The sequence below is a fragment of the Lissotriton helveticus genome, chromosome 4_2 (assembly GCF_964261635.1).
Source record: "Lissotriton helveticus chromosome 4_2, aLisHel1.1, whole genome shotgun sequence".
NCBI classification, from domain to species: Eukaryota; Metazoa; Chordata; class Amphibia; order Caudata; family Salamandridae; genus Lissotriton; species Lissotriton helveticus.
In genome coordinates this window covers 110297959-110325211 of record NC_136064.1, presented here as the reverse complement: position 1 = coordinate 110325211, position 27253 = coordinate 110297959, and the positions used below count along the sequence as shown (strand labels likewise).

General features: G+C 47.4%; 1 protein-coding gene across 1 annotated transcript in view; it reads right to left on the bottom strand.

Annotated features, from left to right (window-relative positions):
- Nucleotides 1-274: 274 nt before the first annotated feature.
- ITGB1BP2 (integrin subunit beta 1 binding protein 2) overlaps nucleotides 275-27253 on the bottom strand; it is a 121041-nt gene continuing 94062 nt past the window's right edge. Inside the window, exons 8-11 of the mRNA XM_078640233.1 lie at nucleotides 26779-26878; nucleotides 19833-19952; nucleotides 3004-3066; nucleotides 275-1051 (exon numbers count right to left, since the gene is read on the bottom strand). Coding sequence (XP_078496359.1) covers nucleotides 770-1051; nucleotides 3004-3066; nucleotides 19833-19952; nucleotides 26779-26878 — 565 coding nt within the window. The 3' untranslated portion in view covers nucleotides 275-769. The remainder of the gene's footprint in view (nucleotides 1052-3003; nucleotides 3067-19832; nucleotides 19953-26778; nucleotides 26879-27253) is intronic.

Below are 27253 nucleotides of genomic sequence, written 5' to 3'. Positions count from 1 at the left end.
TCAATTTTTGTCCTATTGCCCTTCTTTTATTCACAACCTCTTTTGTAATTTTACTAAATGGCTCTGGGAGCTTTACAGGATGGTTTGTTGATTCAAGTGCTGTGCTGCAATGGCTGATTCTCAAGTCACATTGTCAGAAGGTGCCTTCCATCTTGGTTTGCTCAACGAGGGGGGTAGGAGTGGCTGCCTTAGAGAAACGTTGCTTACCAGGCTAGGAGCTAGGTTGGCAAGATGGTGGGAGAATCAGCTCCAATGAATACTCGGCTCTCTACAGTAAACATGAAGGTTTTTTATTTAAGTTTCAATACTGGTCTTTGCTTCTAGGCACTACCAGCAATGACAGAGAAGAGAAGTGAAGCATTGGTAGACAGTGGTTTTGTCCAGGATCACACCATTTTGAAGAAGAAGTGAAGCTGTGATTTGATGCCCAGTCTCTTGGCTGCACAGAGGCTCCTTACCCACTAACCAACAGCTGCTCTTTCCATGAATTGTTCCTCAGTGGAGGTGGGAGCACCAGCCACAGCCCTCTTGCATAGGAAATGGGGAATTACACCCCTGAGATTGCTAGATAATGAAACTAGGCAGGTATCCTGAGATGATCAATGGTCTGCCTTTAGCACACATGCACACACACACACATACACACACCCCCTTCACCCCTGCTGATTGAAAGAATGAGCTCTTCCAGCCACGCCCCTCTTTTAGTCTCTTATATGCCCACTCCGAAGGCAGTGGGTCGGTCGCTTCCACCTCCGCCATGTTGCCCCGTTCACTGCTCAGTGCTGCCCCAGTCTGCCTTCCTACTGCCTTCCTCCTCCTCATCCTCCGACCAGCTCAGGCTGTCGTCAGAGTCTTCCCACTCCTCGCGTGGTGGATCCAGCGTCGTCGTGGGGTCCACGAAGCCTTCCTCCGACACCGCGGTAGGGCCCGCGCGTGCTGAGCGGCTCTGGGGGTGCTCCAGCCGGCCCCACGTCACGGGGTCGGCCTTCCTCAGCGTGATCTCCACCTTGGACGGCACCATGTTGACAAAGCTCTGATCAATATCGATCACCTGCAGACACAGAGAAAGGACAGTCAACTTTCCAGCAGTATCCCACCTGGGACAAAAAGTATACCAAACACAGATCACAGTGACACCAGAACCACAGGACTGTCACGCACCCCGCCTTCCCACTCAAGCCCTGAGCAGGGAAAGGGCTCACTAGAGATTCATCTCTTGCACAACCAGGCGTAAGGTGTACAAAGCAGGGCACGGGACACAATGAGAGACCTCGTGCCAGAGCCCTTCACTAACACAACCTCTTTCTAACCAGAGGCCCAGTGTAAGCGAGAAGCCATCTTGGGTTTGCAGCCATCTTGGGTTTGTTTGCAGCCATCTTGGGTTTGTTTGCGGCCATCTTGGGTTTGTTTGCGGCCATCTTGGGTTTGGAAGGAAACCCACCCCTCCGCTCCCTGGGTCCTAGGCATACATTGCAGCTGCCATAATGGAGAACTAAGGTTTCTAAAAATGTTCAGAGGGTCTCTTCCTGGACAAAAATGCCTTAGATCAGTTTTGAGGAAGGCTGTTCTCAAGGTATTGAACCTTTTATACCTAACTTTGTATGCACTGCTTTTATGTGAGACGTACCTCCTCCTTTTTATTAATTATCAAAATTCATTCCTCATACTGGATGGTAATTTTCAAAAATCATTCTTTACTGGTGTATTTTCTTTTAAATCCAATAACCAAAATGAGGGGGATGGAAACACACACCCCTGGGGTGGGCTCTGAGGGGGTCTGGAAACACACACCCCTGGGGTGGGCTCTGAGGGGGTCTGGAAACACACACCCCTGGGGTGGACTCTGAGGGGGGCTGGAAACACACGCCCCTGGGGTGGACTCTGAAGGGGGCTGGAAACACACACCCCTGGGGTGGGCTCTGAGGGGGGCTGGAAACACACACCCCTGGGGTGGGCTCTGAGGGGGTCTGGAAACACACACCCCTGGGGTGGGCTCTGAGGGGGTCTGGAAACACACACCCCCTGGGGTGGGCTCTGAGGGGGGGCTGGAAACACACGCCCCTGGGGTGGACTCTGAGGGGGGCTGGACACACACACCCCTGGGGTGGACACTGAGGGGGCTGGAAACACACATCCCTGGGGTGGACCCTTAGGGGGGCTGGAAACACACGCCCCTGGGGAGGACTCTGAGGGGGGGGCTGGAAACACACACCCCTGGGGTGGACACTGAGGGGGCTGGAAACACACACCCCTGGGGTGGACTCTGAGGGGGGGGCTGGAAACACACACCCCTGGGGTGGACACTGAGGGGGCTGGAAACACACACCCCTGGGGTGGACTCTGAGGCGGGGCTGGAAACACACACCCCTGGGTTGGACTCTGAGGGGGGGCTGGACACACACACCCCTGGGTTGGACTCTGAGGGGGGGCTGGACACACACACCCCTGGGGTGGACTCTGAGGGGGAGGCTTGAAACACACACCCCTGGGGTGGACTCTGAGGGGGGGCTGGACACACACACCCCTGGGGTGGGCTCTGAGGGAGGCTGGAAACACACACCCCTGGGGTGGACTCTGAGGGGGAGGCTTGAAACACACACCCCTGGGTTGGACTCTGAGGGGGGGCTGGAAACACACACCCCTGGGGTGGACTCTGAGGGGGAGGCTTGAAACACACACCCCTGGGGTGGGCTCCGAGGGAGGCTGGAAACACACACCCCTGGGGTGGACCCTTAGAGAGGCTGGACACACACACCCCTGGGGTGGACACTGAGAGGGGGCTGGACACACATACCCCTGGGGTGGACTCTGAGGGGGAGGCTTGAAACACACACCCCTGGGGTGGACTTTGAGGGGGGGCTGGAAACACACACCCGTGGGGTGGACACTGAGGGGGCTGGAGCCTGGCTCTGGTGGTGGTTGAACTGACATGTAAAGGGCTAAAGACGGGGGTCTGAAGAACAACCTGTAAATAAACACACACACACCCAAGCACACACTTACCCCCCAGAGGTCCAGCTCCTTGTGGAAGACTTTGTTTCCCTCAAAGGGTATGTGGATGTCGAGCTGTGGAGAGAGAGGACAGGAGGGGGGGTCAGGCATGGGTCAATAAACATTTCCCTGCACACCACATGCACGTCCAGCACCCCCCTATTGTTAGAATTTGGGGGTCTCTGGTTGGCGCAGGTATGTACTTGCGACAAGCAGGGACCCTCTCCTCTAAGTCAGGGCAAAGGATTACTCTCAGGAAATAACCCCTGCTCACCCTCTAGGTAGTGTTTCGCAAGCAGTCAAGGCTAATCTCTGGAGCACATATGGTTAGGCATTTGAAGTAGCCCCCACAATGATCACCCACCCACCACACAGAGACACAAGACTGTAGTTTTGTAAAAATATAGGCATTATATATATACTCTTCAGCAGTCTTTGTAAATACAGTCTTTGTACTTTAAAACGATTCCAGTTACTTTTAGGATGCCACAGTCCTTACTATTCAATGTTCAGTCTTAAAAACGAGTAAGTACCTCTTCACACAACTCCACTATGCTTCAGGCACTATCCAATACTTAATAAACGGGGTATAAGGTTCTCAAATTGGCTTTACAGCACTGTACACAATGTTCCCATTGTTGTCGCGCCGTTGGCGACCGTCTGAGCGCTTCGTAGCGCTCTTCTACGCCTCGTATGATCACCGGCAAAAGAAGCTCACAAGTGTCACGCATTCCCCGTGAGACGCGTACACTGCGGCTGATCCGGACAAGGGAGTACGAGTCGTACGCAACTTGTGCGACTCGTACCTTCAGGCGTAGGGGCACAGACGTTTCAAGATGGACGGCGGGACACAGCGTACAGTTTGAGGCGTCCCAGGGGCCTCAGTTAACACAGGCGGTGCAAGGTGAGACTCACACAACACACAGTTCGAGGCGTACCAGGGGCCTTAATGCACATGGGTGGTGCGAGTCGTGAGGATAGAGTGCGACTCGTACCGCGCTCCGATTTACAGTACCATGGGTGTCGTAGGGGAGGATGGCTCTCGGCTGAGGTCCGATGTTGCGGTGCTTTCCTGGAGGGCGGGGTGGCGGGGAGGCCACGGGGTCGCTTCTCCATTGGTTGGCGGTGCTCCGGGGGACACAGGTTCATGAGTGCAGAGTCCTGGGGTCCTGAAGGGGTGTCGGGACTGACAGCGATTCTCAGTGCGGCGGGGCGCACTTCAGCAGGCTCACAGTGGGGAAGCGAACCAGGCAGACGTCCCTCCTTACGGTGCGCTCTCTGGCTCGGGGGCCACAGGGTCGCGGTGCTTGGAGCGGACAGGTCCTTTCTTGCTGTGTGGGCTACGGCTCGACTTTGGGCGGCAGATACGGTGCTCGGACCAGGCGGGGCTGGACTTTACTGTGCGGCTGCAGCTCTTGGCCAGGTCACAGGTCACTTTGCTCGGCAGGACCAAGGGTGCACAGATTCTTCAGGGTGCGCGCTTGCACAGCACACTCAGATTCTCTTTGTGGGCACTGCAGGACAGGCAACCCCATCAGCAGTTCCTCCTTCAGGGAGGGGGGTAGCGCCCAATGTTCCTGGGGCGCAGTTCAGGGGGCAGGCTCACACACAAGCCCTTGGAGATTGTTCACAGCAGAGGCACAAGTTGAAATAAAAAGTCTTTCTCAGTCTTCTCTCCTTCATGCAGCAAGGCACCCACCACAGGCCAGTCTCTCAGGATTAGAGACAGTAGTCCTCCATGCAGCTTTTCCAGGTCCTTCTCTTCGGGCAGAGTTTCTTCTTGGCGTAAACAGGATCTGATTTCTTAGGAGCAGGGCTCCTACTTTTATAGGACATTACGTTTGTTCTTGCAGGCCAGGGGGGTCTTTGCCTAATCCAGTCAGTCTCTGAGCACTTTGTTTTCCAGGCTCTGGTTTCTTCTTTCAGAGTGTGGGGCAGGGACAGCAGACGCTCCGCAGAAGGTGGAGCCAGCATTGTGATGACAAGTACAGTCAGGAGCACTTTGTTGACAGTCTTCCCTCTTCCTGGACCAGGTGTCGGGCAGAGTCATCAGTCGCTCCCCAGGGGGCGGAGCCAGCATTGTGGTGGTAGAGTAGACAGCCTCTGAACCTGGCTTCCCAACCCAGGGACCCAACCCTGCAGTTGAACAATTGCCTGGCGCACCAGGACTTCCTTGGGAGCACGCATGCCCCCCCTGAGGGTTACACATACTTCCTGTGTTGTGTGACAGTCGCATCACTGAAACAATATCGAGGTCAAGAATATCGAGTTACAAAAATATCGAGGTAAAAATATAGAATACCAAAATATCGACCTCCTATCTCCAAACAGGGGAGTACAAAAAGATCGAATCAAAAATATCGATGTAAAAATATAGTTAGTCAAAATATCGATTTTTTTAAAATGCTTTAAATTAATTAAAAATTAATGAAATAATAAATATAATTAACTTAAACATACTTAAAATACTTAAATAACCTTAACATTAATAAATAATTAATGTAAGTAAAAAATAATAATACAAATTGATTTGTTAATACATATATATATAAAAGTAATATTAATAAAAAATGTACAATATTTTTACCGTAGAATAGCGGAAAGGGTCAAATTTACTATAACCACTCCAGTGAGTGCAACAGTAGGGAAAGCGTTGGATAGCGTAGGGGTAAAAATTACTATTCCAACTCCAGGGAGTGCAACAGTAGGGAAAGCGTTGGATAGTGTAGGGGTAAAAATTACTATTCCCACTCCAGAGAGTGCAACAGTAGAGAAAGCGTTGGATAGCGTAGGGGTAAAAATTACTATTCCCACTCCAGAGAGTGCAACAGTAGAGAAAGCGTTGGATAGCGTAGGGGTAAAAATTACTATTCCCACTCCACAGATTGCAACAGTAGGGAAAGCGTTGGATAGCGAAGGGGTAAAAATTACTATTCCCACTCCAGAGAGTGCAACAGTAGGGAAAACGTTGGATAGCGTAGGGGTAAAAATTACTATTCCAACTCCAGAGAGTGCAACAGTAGGGAAAATGTTGGATAGCGGCAGGGTAACATTTACTATTCCCACTCCAAAGAGTGCAACAGTAGGGAAAGCGTTGCATAGCGTAGGGGTAAAAAAATTCCTATTCCAACTCCAGGGAGTGCAACAGTAGGGAAAGCGTTGGATAGCGTAGGGGTAAAAATTACTATTCCCACTCCAGAGAGTGCAACAGTAGAGAAAGCGTTGTATAGCATAGGAGTAAAAATTACTATTCCCACTCCAGAGAGTGCAACAGTAGGGAAAGTGTTGGATAGCGTAGGGGTAAAAATTACTATTCCCACTCCACATATTGCAACAGTAGGGAAAGCGTTGGATAGCATAGGGGTAAAAATGACTATTCCCACTCCAGAGAGTGCAACAGTAGAGAAAGCGTTGGATAGCATAGGAGTAAAAATTACTATTCCCACTCCAGAGAGTGCAACAGTAGAGAAAGCGTTGGATAGCGTAAGGGTAAGAATTACTATTCCCACTCCAGAGAGTGCAACAGTAGGGAAAGTGTTGGATAGCGTAGGGGTAAAAATTACTATTCCCACTCCACAGATTGCAACAGTAGGGAAAGCGTTGGATAGCGTAGGGGTAAAAATTACTATTCCCACTCCAGTGAGTGCAACAGTAGGGAAAGCGTTTTATAGCGGGAAAGTTAAAATTACTATTCCCACTCCAGAGAGTGCAACAGTAGTGAAAGTGTTGGATAGCATATGGGTAAAAATTACTATTCCCACTCCACTGAGTGCAACAGTAGGGAATACGTTGGATAGCGTAGAGGTAAAAATTAGTATTCCCACTCCAAAGAGTGCAACAGTAGGGAAAGTGTTGGATAGTGTAGGAGTAAAAATTACTATTCCCACTCCAGTGAGTGCAAAAGTAGAGAAAACGTTAGATAGCGCTAGGGATTAAAATTATTATTCCAACTCCAGAGAGTGCAACAGTAGGGAAAGCGTTGGATAGCGGGAGAGTTAAAATTACTATTCCCACTCCAAAGAGTGCAACAGTAGAGAAAGCGTCGGATAGCGTAGGGGTAAAAATGACTATTCCCATCCCAGAGAGTGCAACAGTAGGGAAAGTGTTGGATAGCGTAGGGGTAAAAGTTACTATTCCCACTCCAAAGAGTGCAACAGTAGGGAAAGCATTGGATAGCGTAGGGGTAAAAATTACTATTCCCACTCCAGTGAGTGCAACAGTAGGGAAAGCGTTGGATAGCGTAGGGGTAAAAATTACTATTCACACTCCAGAGAGTGCAACAGTAAGGAAAGTAAATACTTCATATATGAATAAAAATAAATTACATATTAATACCAAATACAAATTAATTAAAAGTAATTAAAATGTTTATATGATATAATAATTAATAAATTAAAAATACAAAAAAATAATTATGCAAATAATTACCTATTAATACAAATTATTTACCAATTAACAAATAATTAATTAACAATTAAAACATTATTAAAAATTACAACAAAACAAAACCAATAAATAAATAACAATATTTAATTATTTACAATTAAATTACTTCCCACCCTATTCCCCTATAAACCCACAACCCGCTACAAAAAATAAATTAATAAAATTAACATAATTATCAATTAAACTATTAATTAAAATTAATTACAATTTATATTTTAATTAATAACAAATTAAAAATTAAAATATCAATGAATTCCAAATAAATACCAATAAATAAATTTAAAAATGTAATTAATTTTAATTAAATTACTTCCCACCCTATTCCCCTATAAACCCACAACCCACTACAGAAAATACATTAATAACATTTACATAATTATCAATTAATCAATGAATTAATATTAACTATTAATTACCAATTAAAAATTTAAATATCAATGAATTCAAAATAAAGACCAATAAATACATTTAAAATTTAAATAATTATATTTAAATTACTTCCCACCCTATTCCCCTATAAGCCCACAACCCGATACAGAAAATACATTAATAAAATTAACATAATTATCAATTAATCAATTAATTAAAATAATTACCAATTATATTTTAATTAATTACCAATTAATTATTAATTAACAATTAATTCAAAATAAATACCAATACATAAATTAACATACTTAATTAATTATAATTAAATTACTTCCCACCCTATTCCCCTATAAACCCACAACCCGCTACAGAATTATATTACGCAAAAATTAAATACCATAAACTTAATTAATTAAAATAAATTATCAAATAAATATACACTTTTCACACATATACTAACATAAAAAATACTTTAAAAAATTAATATTAACTTACATACCTCAAATTCGATATTTTTGTTGTCTATATTCTGTCCATTCTATATTTTTGTTGTCTATATTCTGTCCATTCGATATTTTTGTTGTCTATATTCTGTCCATTCGATATTGTGTCCATTCTCAATTTTTGATTCGATATTAATGCTATTCTATTCGATATTTTTGTAGTCTATATTGTGTCCATTCAATAGTGTCCATTTTATATTTTTAACATCGATATTAATGTAACTCGATATTAAAAACTCGATATTTGTATACCGTGACGGTCTGCCTGGCGCAGATCTCCCGTCCCCTGTCCATCTGACAGTGCGCGGAGATCCCCCAGGACAGAAGTGGTGTCACCATGGTCATTCCCTGGGGACGCAGCCCTTCTGGCTGGCCTCTGACCCATTGGTTCTTCCACTGGGGACTCTTTCCCCCTTTCACCCCTCCACCTGGACTTCTGCACCCTCCCAACTGGAGTGGCACTGCCAGACACCAGAACTACTGGAGCTCTGCTTACAGAGTCCCCACGTTCTCTAGCCACTGGAAGATCCTCCTCAAATGGCCTACAAGTACAGCCTAGGCCCTGACCTGATGTTCCCATAAGAAACCATCCAGGCCCCGAGACTGGGTTTCGGGTACCTTGGGACAGAACCCACACTCACTCCCCCTCCTCTGAGACAGGACGCAAGCCCCTACACCCCTCCCACTACACTGAGACCTAGCTGGGCTACACTGAACCTCTTCCATCACACAGGACTGGAAGTTACCTGAGCCACTCTTGTTGGAATCACCCCCCAATGCTGCTTCAGACCCTCTGGAATCCACCAAAGGGTCAGCCTCCAATGTGAGCTCCCTGGGGTCAGAGAACTCACTCTCAAACAGGTGTTGGCATAGCTCTGGAAAACAGGGATTTAAAATATGCTCTCCCAAAATTGGATCACAGAGCCCCCTACAAGGGTCAACCAAACTATCCTTCATTGGGTCTCTGCTCCCTTCACACCTATGGGGGTTGGGGAGGTGGGGGGGGGGGGGTCTAGTAACGGGCTACAGAGTCCTACACTTGATGACCCTGTTCTGAAAGAAGGATGAGTCTCTCTCTGCAGAAGTCTCTTACCTCTGGCCCCTCTGCTTTCACAACCCTGGGGGTCCAGTATCTGACTGCAGAGCCCCAAGGATGGACACACTGCCCTGTGGGACAGAATAAGACCCTCACTGCAGTGATCTCATCCCTCAGCCCCCCTGCCTTCACACCCCTGGGGGGCCGAGCCCCACCGATGGACACACTGCCCTGAGGGACAGAATAAGTCCCTCACTGCAGTGATCTCATCCCTCAGCCCCCCTGCCTTCACACCCCTGGGGGGCCGAGCCCCACCGATGGACACACTGCCCTGAGGGACAGAATAAGTCCCTCACTGCAGTGATCTCATCCCTCAGCCCCCCTGCCTTCACACCCCTGGTGGGGTGGGGGGGTCCTTCCTCAGTGTAGCTGAACCAGAGTACGTGGCTCGGTGCTACAGAGGAGTCTTGTGCACACATCCATCCCACAGAGCTGGTCGGTGTGCACACAACCACAGAAGGGATGGCTGTAGGCCCACTGAAGGGTGACGCTGAGTTACTATAGTGAGTTATTCGTTCTCACCGATACCGCGCAAACCCAGTCCCTTCGCACTCCCAGGACACTTGCTACTAATGCACACCCCGAGGGGAGCAGCTGCAGCATCCCAGAATGCTCCAGCAAACCTGGAGTCCTTTGACCCGGTCCATCGCCCTTGTCGTGGGTGTCCAGGGCCCCCACCAACACAAGCATGGCATGAACCTTGATGGCTTTGAACCCCAACTTTCACCCAATGCCACGCCACCTGGCTCCACCCTGGACGTCAGTAACACCCTCAAGGAACACACTGCCAAAAAACACATGACCTGGTTCCAGCTTTCTCTTTTAAAGAAAGAGAAACAGTTTCTTCCAAGAAGCGGCTTCTGAACTGCTGGTCAAGTCCCCGAACATTCGCATCTAGATTGTGGTAAATTCCTACTCTATGGCCTCCCGGACTCCACACTGGCATCCCTCATGGGCATCCCACACGCTGCAGTGTGTCTCATCCAGGGCCAGAATGAATGTGCGCCCATCACCCCCATCCTCATGGAACTGCATTGATCCCCGGCTCCCTCTGCACCGTCTCCAAAACCAGATGCATCATTTACAAAGCCATCACGACCAGCAGCCCCACCCTTCTTGCAGACAAGCTCAGCATCGCTGGTGGCTCTCGGCACGCCCTCAACCAGGACAACAAAACCAGATGCATCATTCACAAAGCAATCAAGACCAGCAGCCCCGCCCTTCTTGCAGACAAGCAACCATCGCTGGTGGTTCTCGGCACGCCCTCAACCAGGACAACAAAACCAGATGCATCATTTACAAAGCAATCACGGCCAGCAGCCCCGCCCTTCTTGCAGACAAGCAACCATCGCTGGTGGTTCCCGGCACGCCCTCAACCAGGACAACAAAACCAGATGCATCATTTACAAAGCAATCACGACCAGCAGCCCCGCCCTTCTTGCAGACAAGCAACCATCGCTGGTGGCTCTCGGCACGCCCTCAACCAGGACAACAAAACCAGATGCATCATTTACAAAGCAATCACGGCCAGCAGCCCCGCCCTTCTTGCAGACAAGCAACCATCGCTGGTGGTTCCCGGCACGCCCTCAACCAGGACAACAAAACCAGATGCATCATTTACAAAGCAATCACGACCAGCAGCCCCGCCCTTCTTGCAGACAAGCAACCATCGCTGGTGGCTCTCGGCACGCCCTCAACCAGGACAACAAAACCAGATGCATCATTTACAAAGCAATCACGGCCAGCAGCCCCGCCCTTCTTGCAGACAAGCAACCATCGCTGGTGGTTCCCGGCACGCCCTCAACCAGGACAACAAAACCAGATGCATCATTTACAAAGCAATCACGGCCAGCAGCCCCGCCCTTCTTGCAGACAAGCAACCATCGCTGGTGGTTCCCGGCACGCCCTCAACCAGGACAACAAAACCAGATGCATCATTTACAAAGCAATCACGACCAGCAGCCCCGCCCTTCTTGCAGACACGCAACCATCGCTGGTGGTTCCCGGCACGCACTCAACCAGGACAACAAAACCAGATGCATCATTTACAAAGCAATCACGACCAGCAGCCCCGCCCTTCTTGCAGACACGCAACCATCGCTGGTGGCTCTCGGCACACCCTCAACCAGGACAACAAAACCAGATGCAGCATTTACAAAGCCATCACGACCAGCAGCCCCACCCTTCTTGCAGACAAGCTCAGCATCGCTGGTGGCTCTCGGCACGCCCTCAACCAGGACAACAAAACCAGATGCATCATTTACAAAGCAATCACGACCAGCAGCCCCGCCCTTCTTGCAGACAAGCAACCATCGCTGGTGGCTCTCGGCACGCCCTCAACCAGGACAACAAAACCAGATGCATCATTTACAAAGCAATCACGGCCAGCAGCCCCGCCCTTCTTGCAGACAAGCAACCATCGCTGGTGGTTCCCGGCACGCCCTCAACCAGGACAACAAAACCAGATGCATCATTTACAAAGCAATCACGACCAGCAGCCCCGCCCTTCTTGCAGACACGCAACCATCGCTGGTGGCTCTCGGCACGCCCTCAACCAGGACAACATCAGACTGCAGACTGACAAATGTAAACAAGACCACAGGATGCCCGTTGGGTGACAGCAAGCGCTATACAAAAATATCTATACATACATACATACATACATACGTTTCCATCCATGTGCCCACGATCTGGAACAATAACAGCTCCTAACCCATCGGGACCACCCGGCGCTACTCCAACTTAGAAAAGAGTTGAAGACTCACCTCTCTAAAGTACACTACGTCACACTGCATCACCTGCCTACTAACCAGCTCCCTCTACCATCACTTGTTGACTTTATACTTGTCTTTGACCATGTACCGTGCTCAACTGCCTTGAGCCTATATTCACACTAGAGAAACCTCGCAGACACATCTATATATACATACGCACTTCCTCCTTCAAATCTGTACTCAGGTTATTAGTGAAGAGTGCACAATTATTGCAAAAGAACTTTTCCTTGGAAAGGAAACCAGGGACACAGTGACTTCCTGCATCATCCAAATATGTATATAAATGTTTCTTCTGGGAAATAAAGGCAGAGTAATCCCACCTCTCAGTGACACTTAACATCTATGGGGCAGATTCGCAGAACTAATCTGAGACAAAATCCTAAACGTACTACTTTTGGTATTCACAGAAGACATTTAGTAGTTGTAAAGTTAGGATTTTGTCTTAAGTTAGGATTTTGTCTTAATTTAGGATTTTGTCTTAAATTAAACTTGAGTTAAACTTAAGTTTGTCTTACATTTGGGCTTTAAGACAAAATCCTAACAAGACAAAATCCTACTTTAAGATAAAATCTTAACTTTACTACTACTAAATGCCTTCTGTGAATACCAAAAGTAGTAATTTTAGAATTTTGCCTCAGATTAGTTCTGTGAATCGGACCCTATGAAATTAAGCTGCAATTCCCTGAGCTGAATGCACCATCCTAAGCAGACCCTTTGTGCACGTCCCCAACCAAGACTGCCCTAGTCCCAGAGGAAAGCCTTCATCTTGTTCAACATAACTGACTGAAAGGCTGTGGATGCAGGTTTCAGAAAGATGTGTCCACCTTTGGAGGTGCTAAACGCCAACGCTGGTAAACGCCGAGGAAATCGTGCTGCAGAGGAACCCCCTGCTCTCACCGGTATTTTAAGGACACTGCTCGCGGAACCCGCTTCGCGGGTCCCGCTTCGTGCGAGGATTCTATCAAGCTTCTTGGGGTGTCTGTGTTGTGCGGGGCTGCGAGCGAGGGCGGGCGCAGGACTTCAAGTCCCAGGAGCGCCCGCCAGACCCAATTGCCACCACCTGGGCCGCTCTCCCTGCAGGCCCCTCCCCACCGCTCTGAGATAAGAAACCTCTCCTTCTGCCTGCTGATTGGGAAACCATTGGAGGTGCTAAACGCCAATGCTGGTAAACGCCGAGGAAATCGTGCTGCAGAGGAACCCCCTGCTCTCACCGGTATTTTAAGGACACTGCTCGCGGAACCCGCTTCGCGGGTCCCGCTTCGTGCGAGGATTCTATCAAGCTTCTTGGGGTGTCTGTGTTGTGCGGGGCTGCGAGCGAGGGCGGGCGCAGGACTTCAAGTCCCAGGAGCGCCCGCCAGACCCAATTGCCACCACCTGGGCCGCTCTCCCTGCAGGCCCCTCCCCACCGCTCTGAGATAAGAAACCTCTCCTTCTGCCTGCTGATTGGGAAACCATTGGAGGTGCTAAACGCCAATGCTGGTAAACGCCGAGGAAATCGTGCTGCAGAGGAACCCCCTGCTCTCACCGGTATTTTAAGGACACTGCTCGCGGAACCCGCTTCGCGGGTCCCGCTTCGTGCGAGGATTCTATCAAGCTTCTTGGGGTGTCTGTGTTGTGCGGGGCTGCGAGCGAGGGCGGGCGCAGGACTTCAAGTCCCAGGAGCGCCCGCCAGACCCAATTGCCACCACCTGGGCCGCTCTCCCTGCAGGCCCCTCCCCTCTCACCTTGACCATACAAAACTAACTATCTATCCCCGCTGCGCGGGAGCGACCGGGAGAAGCCCGGGACAAGGCCGGGACCGTCTGTGGCCGTCCGAGGCCGGTAGAGACTGGACTGGACCTAGGTTCTTTTATTTGAGGTTGATTTTGGAAATTATTGTGATAGTGCCTTTTTGTGTGTTGTAGTTGTTAGCTTAGTGTGGGGTTATACTCATTCATTGACTTATCAAGTTGTTATTGTAACATAATCCCCCCCTATTACAGCGCCCACGTTTCCCGCCACCCCTGCTTTTTGTCTTGGTAGGGATCATGGAGTGCCGTGAAACCAGAAGCATGGCAGCTGCGGGAGGGAAAAAATTGACTGGGACACTAGATGATTTCATTGTGCGCACCAATTCCTTGATTAATGAGGGCATTGTACTTATGGAAAGAAGGGTGTCACATGAATTAGCAATAGCAAAGAGATCGTCGTTAGGCCTTATTGGTGCTGCCCGTACCCCAGATAAATCCCTACATACACCCAACTTAGTTCAGGCTGTGGCTGATATCCATAATATGAATGGTAGTCAGCAAGGCTCACCAGTTCTATTGCCCCCAAATCCCCAGGCTGAGTCTTCTATCCCCTCGGAGACCAGCACGGGGCAAGCACAAATAATCCCTCAAGTAGCCCACCAGACACGGTGTACAGATGAACAAGGAAGGGGGAAGAGGGAGGGGGCAATTCCTAAACGTAAGCAATCATTTGTTTGTGTCACTAAAGCCAAAAAAGCTCGTCCCATTCAAGCTAGTCAAACTAGTGAAGATGTAAATAATACGGGCGGCTCAGTAGAGGTAAGAGATTGTGTAACTGAGCCTACCGGTCAGATAAATGGGGCAGTTCAAAATGGCCCGGATACCGTCAGTTTACCCTTGACCATTATTGATGACACCATCCTGGATGACTCCTTGGTGGATATTCTCAAAGACAGCATCATAGCCGATAGGTCACAGTATGATACTACTGGGGAAGTTGTTGGGAAGGAGGAACCATTAGGTTGTACCATAACGAAAATTATCAAAAGCTTACTCGCACCCCTAGAAGCCAGACTCAATGGCATTGAAAAAGTGCTACATGATATACATAAAGATATCAGGTTCCATGATAGCAGTTATGCTAATAGGGCCACTAATGTCTCCTCTGTAGCCACTAAAGCCCGGCCAGCCGCCAAGAGCATAGTAATAGAAAATCGGAATACGACAAAGAATCAGACTCTGAATCCACCTACCCCTGTGACGAGTAAAGCAAGTTCTCATGTTCAATCCCATACATTAAATAAATCCACTGCCCAAGCTAATCCCAAAACTCCCATAATTCCTGCTCCACAGATTGACCCTGTTCCTACTGAAATAAATCAAACACGGCGCAATATTCATCTTCCACCAGATGCCTGCCCGTATGTGATCATACTGACAGGGGTAACAGAACTGGCTCCCTCACAATCAGAAACTTTTCAGGCCCTTAAAAATAAGGTATGTTACTGGCTCACGAATTACCATCCCTTACCACCAAATCTCTGTGGTAATATGTTAATGGCTGAAAGAACACCATGGGTAGGACATAATCGGAAAACTATACAGGGTGACTGTATAGTAGTGACCTTCGAAGATCCACATGTTGTAGAATATATCTGTAGGAGAAGTCCCCGTAACTACAATGGCTCCTTGGTCGCGGCTAGACCCCTGTCCTTTTTTTATATGCCCAAAGATCAGCAAGATAATAGATGGAGCTGGCTCAAAAATCCAACCTATCATAAAGGAGATATGAGGCAAGAGGTACTCAGGGAAAGAAATCCTAATGGTTGGCACAGGACTAGCGAGGAGGGGTGGAATTCAGGTCAGCGTAGAGGAGGCAGGTATAATCAAGACCCTAGATTCCAAACAGATAGGCGTAGGGGCAACGGCATGATTGCTGGCTATAACCATAATCATGCTGAGGTCCCTTATACACTGAACAATCCCTATAATGTTCCGATGGCAAATCAGTATGCGTGCCTGACAGATCTAGATTGGGTTGATTGACAAGAGGTGACCACTTCATCAGATTTGGATAAACCAAAAAGGGTTAATTTAGTGCCCCGATAAATATGGGTTTGGACAGCAGGGTCAAAGATACGATTAATATGGTATCAACCTCAATTATCCACGACCCTGGAACAGGCAATGCCATAACAACTAGCTCAGTAAACGAACTTGAGGGTAGGAATGTCTCAAGATTAAGAAGATACACCAAGGTGGGAACTTGGAACATTGCTGGGCTTAGAAATAAAATTGATGATCCTATTTGGCGGAAACTTTTAGGCTCCGCCGATATCATCGCTCTTCAAGAGACCTGGGACATTAATAACATACTTACCTTAGATGGTTATACCACCTATTTCCTTCCCGCGGTCCCCACCTCTAGTGGTAGAGCAAGAGGAGGACTGGTAACTTTAGTGGCTGCTAATATAGCAGGAAAACATACTATGATTGACTCAGGTTCACCCTACTGTTTGGTAGTTAAAATTGTTTGTAGAGGGGCCCATAATGTGTTAATTGTGAATTTTTATAATTCCTTTGATAGAGCTACCTCAACGAGCAATCTGACAGCGCTACACTCTTTCTTAACAGACTACAAGGAATTGCCAGAGAATGATTGTTACGTAATTTTGCTGGGGGATTTCGACATTCATAGATGTCCTGATAAATGTCCGCCCAGTTATCTTTTTGCCCCCCCTGGGCAAGTTGATTCTCACTTTGAGCACACGGAACAGGGGACATTATTGGAATATATCCTTGCGGAAAATGGTTTGATGTTGCCTATGGGGGATGACTCTGACATACCAACTTTCAAGGGTAATGGTTGTGGGTCCACTATTGACTACATCTTTACAAGTTTAACATTAGGGTGCAATATTGCAGAATACTCCCCGGAATGGTCCCACTTTAGTGACCACAACCCTGTTTTTTTACGAGTCAATGGAGTTTTTAGTGGTTCCGAGATGATATCAAATAGTGGGGTCAATCTAGACATCCGGGCCACAGACCAGGCCTGGAGAATTAAATGGTGCAAAGTTATCCCAGAGGATTTCTCATGCAACCTTTTCCACAGTAGAGGTGAGGAGATGCGTATCTGTATGGATAAGGAAGCAGGGGACAAGGAGGTAGCGGATGCATATCAAACGGTTTGCCATCAGGTTATGACAGACTTAACAAATAATGGTAAAGTCAAAGATTCGGGATCTGTTGGGTGGTTTGACCGAAACTGCTCAACATGTAATCGTAAACTGAAGGATGCTCTGAAATGTAAGCCCCTTGATAGGAAACGAGTGGCTTTATTAAGGAAAGCTTACAAAGGAGCAGTAGAACAGAGGAGGCGGGAGATCAGGGAAGATGCTTGGGCAGAATTGACCTCTATAGATGTCATAAAAAATAGTGCAACATTTTGGGAAGTGATTAATCAACCTTACTTCTCAGACTCAAGTAATAACGTTTTAGATTGTGGTATCCAAGAGGACAAGTGGTTTTCCCATTTTAAATCAGTTTATGAACACATGTCCGTAGGGGGCGACAATAGAAGTAGGGGGTCTACCCATTTTTACACCTTAGAGGTGAACGAGGCAGAGGTGGCTGAAGCCATTAATAAAATGACTAGTAACAAGGCCCCTGGCCCTGATGGTGTGCCAGCAGACCTTTTTAAGTGTGATATAGAGACATGGTCCAAAGTTCTAACCAATATTTTTAATAGAATCCCAACAACTGGGATCCCTAAAACCTGGTCGCAGTCGGTAATTGTCCCCATTTTCAAAAAAGGTAACAGAGGAGAGCCAAGCAATTACCGCCCAATTTCCCTTATAGACTCTGCAGTAAAGGTACTTGGTAGAGTGGTACTGTCTAAATTATCTGACTGGCTTGAGGATACAAATTCCCTTGCACCCGTACAGTACGGGTTTAAAAAGGGACACAGTACCATTGACCAGAGCCTTAACCTTCAATTGTTAATCGGAAAGTATACTCTAGCGAAGCCAGGTAGTTTGTACATAGCTTTTATGGACCTGTCCTCGGCCTTTGATCGAGTAAACAGGTCCAAGCTATGGGAACTGCTTCTTAAAATGGGTATCGACGAGAACATAGTATACTTTCTTGCGGACCTCCATCGGGATCTCACTGCTACAGTGAGATAGGACCGGAAGGGGAATAGGACGGGTGAGATAGGAATATCTAATGGGGTTAGGCAAGGTTGCATTCTGGCCCCATTATTATTCACCTTATATATCAATGAATTAGCAAGCATCCTGGGAACAGCCTGTAAAGATATCCCAAAGGCAGGCAAGTTTTAATTACCCGCTCTGTTATATGCGGATGATGCCGCACTTATATCGCGTACACCAGTGGGTCTACAAAGCCTCTTAAGTACATTTTATGAGTTTATGTCCGCTTTGGATCTTGTTGTTAATTACACTAAATCCCATGTCATGGCCTTGGGCACAAAGGGCAGGCAAAGGAAGCTGATGACCTTACATTGCAATGGAAATAGGCTATCTAGGGTAACCAAATTTCCATACCTAGGGGTGGTCTTTGACGAAAAATCCACCTGGCTTCCCCAACTGCTTGAGAAGAGAAATGCTTTTGTAAGATCCATCTCGGCAGTTTTGAGCTTTTCTCGCAAATTGGGGGTAAGACCACTAGAAGCAGTGTTAAAAGTTTATGTCGCTAAATGCATTTCCATCGCAATGTACGGCGCAGACTTATGGGGATTTAAGAATGTTAAGCAGCTACAGGTGGCAGAGGATACATTTTTAAAGTCTATTCTCTCTGTCCCACAATCGACATCATGTTTTATTGTCCACCAAGAGTGTGGGGTGGGTTATTTAGAAGACCGAATTGCTATCGCCCCCCTCCTGAAGTGGATCTCGGTATGGTTAAACCCAGAGGTTGAGGTAAACCATGAGATCATGATGGATTGCCTTAGACTAGCACATTGGGACTCTATACCATGGTTAAGCTATGTGAAAAAGACTGCAGTCTCATTGGGACGCCCGGACCTTTTTGAGGCACCATCTAAACTGGTTAAAGCAGACATAAAATGGGTCAAGACCAACTTTAAACTACACAGAGGGATGGAAAGAGAGGGTTTCGAGCTGATTAAGCCATCTGTGAGAACCCATCAGTTAGTTGTTACATCAGAAAATGACCTAGAACTATATCGGAAAGTTGTCAACAATGCCAACCATAGATATCTATTAACAAAGTTTAGATTAAACAAAATTCATTTACTCATATTTGGGAGCACATGCTGGACTAAGGATATAGACTTGAAACTATGTACTTGTGATGGTTTTTCTATAATGGACACGGCCCACTTCATGTTCTTTTGTGGGTACTTTAGGGAGATACGGAAAAAGTTTATTGTACCACTGCTAAAGGACAAAGGGTTTAAACAAGTGAAACCTGCGCTTCTATATCTCCAACTGTTGTCCAATACGTGGGAAATTTTTAATGTTGCTACTTTTTTAAATATAGCTATGAGATTGAGGGAAAAATTAATTAAATAGTTTGAGATGATACTATGGAAACTGTTAAATAATGACTTATGACCTTTTAATCTAGATGAATTGCTGTAGTTTTAAAAATTCTTTGTAATATATATATTTTTTATTTTTTTTTAATTTTTTTTCCCTTTTCTCTTTTCCAGCAGCTAATGTATCGTTTCTGATGGTCAACTTATATTGTATTTTGAATGTTTTTCCCTTTTCTGACATGTTTACTTTTATGGTTTTTTCATAAACCGAATAAAGTATTTTGAATTGAATTGTGTCCACCTTGTGATGGACTATACTCCCGTCTCACTGGTCTTTCAGATGTGTGCCTGAAATGTAACTGACTCCACCCCAGCCCCACCACCGTGCATACGTCTTACCACAGTGCGGTTGGTCTGGATGCTGCTCTGCTCGGGGATGGGATTCTTGGCATACACCGTGACCACGACGTGGGTGCTGGTCTGATGCCAGTCCTGGCGACAGGAAACCACCTTCTGGTCCTGCAGAAGAGACAAGTGTTACTGACATGTACTGGAGCCAGGGTTTGGCTCCCGGAAGAACGTGTAAAAGTGTGAACATATGGAGGTGAACTGGTGACGCACAGAATACAGAGAGCCACGGCACGCACCCCCCACCCACAAAAGCAGAGAGACACATGTACCCAAGGAAGCTATAGTACTTCCCTATCTCATCAGCAAACATACAGAGGGACATCCCTCAACAACAAACACAGACAGTGACATGAACATATATAGGGGAGATTACATATAACCCACTGTAACAAAATGGGTTCTGTGAAGGTATCAACCCAGGCGGTAATGAACAGGACTTGCCCACGTAATAGTGATAGGACACAACACCCCACTTCCGTAGCACAGACAATTTTTTTATTAAACAAAATTCATAAAAAACCACAATAACAATAATTTTTTTTTTTAAAGCATGTAAAAACATGCAATACAATTGAGCAGTTAAATGAAATACAATGAGAAAAATAATACACAACAATCACAATTTCATAAAAACATAATATTAATTCCTGAGTCAAACATAAATAAATATGTTGTCGACGCGCGTTTCGGCGACCAGCGCCTTCTTCAAGACAAACAAACTCTCAGGTTCTTGCAAACTGGTACATGCACACAATATGTATTGTTGGCACGACTTCTCACACTAGGGGAAAAGCTACAGCGTTTTCAATTGATGCGTGTTAATAATTCAGCATCAGTGGTTCATAAATGCGAACAAGGTGTTCTTTATGGGTGATAAAGATCTCTTAGAAGAAAATGCTCACGTGCAAAGCTTTGCTGGCGAAGAATGTAGGGTAAATGAAAACACGCTCTCCTGATTTACTTTTTAAAGAGGAATTACGTAATTGTAAGACAAATGTACTTCGCCACCACTGTTGTGAACCGGCATAATTAATAAGATAGCTCTGGTTCACGTTGTCCGTTACTCCAGGCATATACATTTCTTTTGGGGGATATTTTTCTGCCGATTCCTACGTTGCTGGCTAGCGAGGATAAACGCGCCAGAACTGCTAATAAAAAACGGATCAGCGTGTGGAGGCTTGCTAGTTCGATAATGGTATCCGGGTCACGGTCGACAACGGAGTATACAGGAAGCCCCGAAAAGAAATGTATATGCCTGGAGTAACGGACAACGTGAACCAGAGCTAGCTTAATAATTATGCCGGTTCGCAACAGTGGAGGCGAAGTATATTTGTCTTACAATTACGTAATTCCTCTTTAAAAAGTAAATCAGGAGAGTGTGTTTTCATTTACCCTACATTCTTCGCCAGCAAAGCTTTGCACGTGAGCATTTTCTTCTAAGAGATCTTTATAACCCATAAAGAACACCTTGTTCGCATTTATGAACCACTGATGCTGAATTATTAACACGCATCAATTGAAAACGCCGCAGCTTTTCCCCTAGTGTGAGAAGTCGTGCCAACAATACATATTGTGTGCATGTACCAGTTTGCAAGAACCTGAGAGTTTGTTTGTCTTGAAGAAGGCGCTGGTCGCCGAAACGCGCGTCGACAACATATTCATTTATGTTTGACTCAGGAATTAATATTATGTTTTTATGAAATTGTGATTGTTGTGTATTATTTTTCTCATTGTATTTCATTTAACTGCTCAATTGTATCGCATGTTTTTACATGCTTTTTAAAAAAAAAATTATTGTTGTCGTTTTTTATAAATTTTGTTTAATAAAAAAACTGTCTGTGCTACGGAAGTGGGGTGTTGTGTCCTATCACTATTACGTGGGCAAGTCCTGTTCATTACCGCCTGGGTTGATACCTTCACAGTGCTTTTTCCCTGACCTAGGGGTTACTACTATCCTCACTACAGGGGACCCTTGTTTGCTACAAGTACGAAATGGGTTCTGCCCATTTTATTTGCCGGAGTTTTTAGCTTTTGGACCACCTGCTTTTGGACTTTTTACTGTGAGTGAGCCTCACAACTGGTGACTCGGCCACTGTAAACAGGCTGTACATGTTTACCGCCAGTGTCAACTTTTTAAGATAAGGCCACTCCGACGCAGCAAGGGAAAGGGGCACTTGGCTGGTTACACAAGAAAACATGTGCACACATGTTTGCACATGTGTGCGATCTGCACGTGTAAGATTACCATTGTGCGCAGCCCAGTAACTGTGCACGGGTCGCCTGGCACAGAGGAGACTCTCCAGGGTTAGATATTGAACTGGGGTACGGCTTATAATAACAGTGGACACTCACAGGGAAAGTCAGTGTGGTTTACTGTCTTGACTGCAGTGACACTTCATTATATACAAAGGGAGAAATCTGCCTTAGAGTTAATTTCTGCTTCCCTTGGGCCTACAAAGTCCATTAATGTAACAAAATGGGGTGAAACATAGGCACCAAGATGGATTATGCAAGTCCCAAGAAACATCTTATGGACCATCACAGAATTGTCATATTTCTGTGGCTCAGCTCAGTATCAGATCCCAGGCCTTTTGCCGCTCGGCTGGGCCAAGTTAATAACATTCCTTTCCAACAGCAGGTAAATTGATACTTGTATAGCGCACTACTCACCCGCAAGGGTCTCAAGGCGCTTGTACGAATACCGCTGTGGTACCCGTCCTGGCTTTCCCTGTGAGGTGTCCACTCCTGGGCACCCCCATGGTGGAGGCCACGCATCCTTAGCGTTGTGGGGGCCGTTGTGGAGATTAAGCAAGCTATTGCCCAGAGTTGCAGATTGGGACTCCATGATTGGAATAGGCACCGAGGCGAGAATGATCAGGTCCGTGGAATTTTTTTTTTAGCTCAAGACCCGCCGAGGCAGGGAATTGAACCCTGGTCCCGGGCTAGACCTCTGCATCAGGGTCTGCCGCTCTAACCATTGAGCCACGCTTCTCCACAAGGAACAAAGATCTCCCCACACAAAGGGAGCAATTAACAGCCAGCTCCTACAGATAAAGGAGTGTGCAAGAAAAGCTGCATCAGTTAATTAACAGTCACACTGTACCAGGGTTGGCACAGCCCAGGCCCAATAAACAAAGGAGGGAGCCCGACCTCAGGGCCCAACACAGGAGTGGGCTCACCTTTGACATTTTGGTGGGAAAGGCCTGGCAGTGATGTCAGTGAGGGGTGGAACTGAGAACCCAGAGGAGAAGTGACCGGGGACTCCTGGATGGCGCCATCTTGATGTCTCCCAGCATGCTGTGCAGGAGGGTTGGGACAGGGGCGGAGAGGTGATTTGGCACCCTAGAATTGGCCAGGGGTGCCTAGCTTCTAGAACTTTTCACCCCCACTTAAAGCATCTTGCACAAGGGGGATAGAGTGTTTTTTGTTATAGCTGGGCACTGGGACTGGACAGTGGCAGCCATGGACAACTGGAAGAATGAACCCCTGATGACCTCCTGGACTAAGGACTCTGACTACAGTTGACCCCAAGAACACTGGGTCTCTCTCCAGGACCAGGGAAGCTGGTCCCCTTATGCCCCAAGAGACCAGTGGGGGGAAGAACTGGACCTCTTTACCCCGGAGGAAAGAAGTCCTAGAGGATAAGCAAAGGAGGAAAGCTGGTTCAGGGCGCCAGTGGGACAAGCTCCCTGCACAGTGCGCTGCCCTAAGGACCAGGCAGCTAGGGCTCATCACCAGGAACACAATGAGCCCAAGATCACACAAATCAGCCCAATAGGACCCGAGATATGCAGGGAAGAAGGAGTGCGGACATGGAGCACGTGTGATTTAGGAGCCCTGGGAGGGGGCGTGTGTGGGGCCCCCGCCACAGAGCTCTGGAGTCTTGTGGGCCCCAACCCTGAGGCCAGTTTACGTTCTGTGGACAAAAGGACCCAATGCCTGGGCCACTGCCACAAGAGGAATTGGGGTGTGTCATCCCGCCCCACAAGTAGAGAGAAGGGGGGCCCAGGACCCCATCTCTGGCAACAACAAAAGGAAGGAGGCTTCAGACGCTCATTAAACATTCATTCTCCTGCCAGGGAGGGCCCCATAATGCCCTGCAGGTCAGCACTTGACCAAAGTCTCTCTACTGCTTGAGGTGGCCCCAGGACAGCAGGGCCACCACCAATGAAAGAGAGAGAGTGTGGGGGGGCGGCTGAAGGAGTGCAGCAGACCCCGCCACCCCCAAGGAAAGTTTTAAAAAGTACTGACCCTAAGTTGACAGGGTCAAAGAAAGGATGGCCACTCTAGGAGTTCCCTTCATTTACAAGCATTCCCATGGCTGGAGCTTTTGATTTATAGCTGGACGTGCAGTGCCCTGTAGTGGTTACTTCTATGGTTGCATTTGTCATGTTTCTACAATGTTTAATTTAACAGTGTTGTTTACAATGCTTTATTTGAAGGTGTGTTGTTGACAGCAGGGCTTGTCCCGATGGGCTGCAAAGATCTGTTAATTATAAGGATTGCACATGGCTGCAATGTTTCATTACTTATAATGATTGCAGGTGGATTATGGTTACTGCAGTCAGTGATGGAATGACCTAATATGACATGTTATCCTGGTCTTTGAGTCTGGTAACATCGACATGATTTAAAGTGACACTCTCCTATATGGTTATGAGGTATATTGTACAGACGGGGGACTGTGCTTTTAGGGGCCATGACACTTTAGGGGGCGAATGTAATGCTGCCAAATGTATTTCAACCAGCCATATGTATATTTGTAAATTACTGCATGGTATTGAGGTAGTAGGTAGGTGGGTCCTTTTTTTTTAAAGAAAAAGCACAAACTGGACAATCGTTTATTGAGTGTTATTATTCCGTATCTTTAAATAGCGATCACTAGCCCGACTACCTCCCCTGAGTAGGCTGTGGACTGCTCTGTTTCGCTACCCTGAGAGAGTCAAGCACTACAATGGGGTGCTAAGCCCCTAGTGAAGGGGTGAATGTGGACCCATTACTTGTACAAGACGCACAACTAGGGGCCCGTTTCCTTACACCCACCCCCACCAACGAAGATGGCGAGTGACATACATGGGTAAGACAGCCTGCAAGAGTCCCACAGCAAAAGAATGCAGCCTGCCACAGGCCGGAGGAGACCGTGTGTGGCACACCCATGCAGGCACAGAGTGACACAGAAACCTGAGGTCCCAGGAGGACATGCAACAAATGCTCCCACCTACACATATATTGTTTTTATTGTTTTTCTTTATCCACAGATGGAGCAGCAAAAATATAAATACTCTGCTGATAGGTGAAGGAGCAGCTTTCTGCCCTTATCAAAAATAGTACAGGGAAATCCCCTCACTATTGTCTTTTCCAGGGGGGACGTTTTCATCGCCCTGAAGAAAGTCCAGCACCCTCCAGGGGCACCAGTGGACTGAAACATGTTGGCACTAGGGTCTTAGGACCATAAAAACCTCACCGACCCTTTTGATATTTAATTTTAATATCCCTGACAGAACCAAGAATAAAGGGAAACTGTGATCTGTCTGCAAATTTTTATTCTTTATTCCCCTGGGCCAATAATATCTCTAAGAGCTACCTGAAATACGGTCGAGCCCACCCTGACTTTTAGGCGTCAGGGTGACCCGAAGATGAAGCATGACACCACTAGGGTGTGTGAGGGTAAATAAAACAAAAGGACGTGCCTCCTTCCCCACCGTCTAGTGGACCATCGTCCATAGCTTCACGCAGGGACTTCCCATCACTGTTGGATCAGGTTCCATCTCAACAGAAGTCATGAACACGATTTCTGTACTAGAGAAGTAGGGGCATATTACCAACAGTTAGCGATATTTATCGCTAACTGAGCTTACCGTTAGTTTTTTTATTGCCGCGCTTCGCCCAATATTATCGCTGAGAGAAAGTCCTATTACCAACATTTATCTAATAATATTGCAGGTGTTAGCGTGAATATCGCTGGAAAACCAGCGGTGTTCATGCATTAGCGTGCAAATGCTGTTAGCCATGTTATCCTCCTCCCATTGGATAACATGGCTAAGAACTGGTATTTGCAGGTGTTAGCTTTTGGCGATATTCGCGCTTAGCGCAAATATTTCCATGGATTTCCCTTTCTTCGTAATAGGCGATAGCGAGGTTAGCGACTGCTTTCAGTCGCTAACCGGTTGGGTACTCCCACTTTGCGATAAATATCGCTGACATGCAAAGCGGGCCCCAAACCGCTCGCTATCGCCTACAAGCTGTCGCTAACTGGTGTTAGATACAGCTTGGTGATAGGGCGATGGAATTATCGTCGCTTAAAGCGGCGATAATTCAATATCGCCACCCTTGGTAATATGCCCCGTAGTTACTGTGATCTAGAGACACATACATACACCACCACATACATCTGAGGGACGGACACAAGTCTTCTTGGTCCAGGTGTGGCCCCCCTTGTGTTATGGTGACTCTCTGGGCGGTCCCAGGGGTGCAAGGCTCCTTACCTTCTTGGTCCAGGTGTGGCCCCCCTTGTGTTATGGTGGCTCTCTGGGAGGCCCCAGGGGTGCAAGGCTCCTTACCTTCTTGGTCCAGGTGTGGCCCCCTTGTGTTATGGTGGCTCTCTGGGTGGTCCCAGGGGTGCTAGGCTCCTTACCTTCTTGGTCCAGGTGTGGCCCCCCTTGTGTTATGGTGGCTCTCTGGGAGGCCCCAGGGGTGCAAGGCTCCTCACCTTCTTGGTCCAGGTGTGGCCCCCCTTGTGTTATGGTGGCTCTCTGGGCAGTCCCAGGGGTGCAAGGCTCCTTACCTTCTTGATCCAGGCGTGGCCCCCCTTGTGTTATGGTGGCTCTCTGGGTGGTCCCAGGGGTGCAAGGCTCCTTACCTTCTTGGTCCAGGTGTGGCCCCCCTTGTGTTATGGTGGCTCTCTGGGTGGTCCCAGGGGTGCAAGGCTCCTTACCTTCTTGATCCAGGTGTGATGGCCATTCGTGCACCCTTTCTGCTCCAGAAATTCATTGAAGTCTGTGGTCTTGATGCAGCAGCAGCTCCAGTATTTCATGCTGGGGAGACACAGAGACAGGGGTGACATTGGAGACAAACAGGCATGGATGGGAGATGTGGGGCCACAAGAAGGGCAGCATGGGGGTCAACAAGCGGAGATGGGCTAAACATGTAGACATGCGTGAGGGACAGTGTGTGCATGTGTGTGTTTGTGTGTGTGTGCATGCGTGCATGTGTATGTGTGTTTGTGTGTGCATGCGTGCATGCGTGCGTGTGTGTGATGTACCCCTTTTCCATCTATTTCATGGGGGTTGTCACTGGGGTGGGTGAATTGAGGTGGTGGTGTCAATTAACCCGTTTCTTTCTATAAGGCTCAGTTGATAACATTGATAGATGTGGCTTTTAGAAGTGTGGGACCTTCATGGTTAATTAAA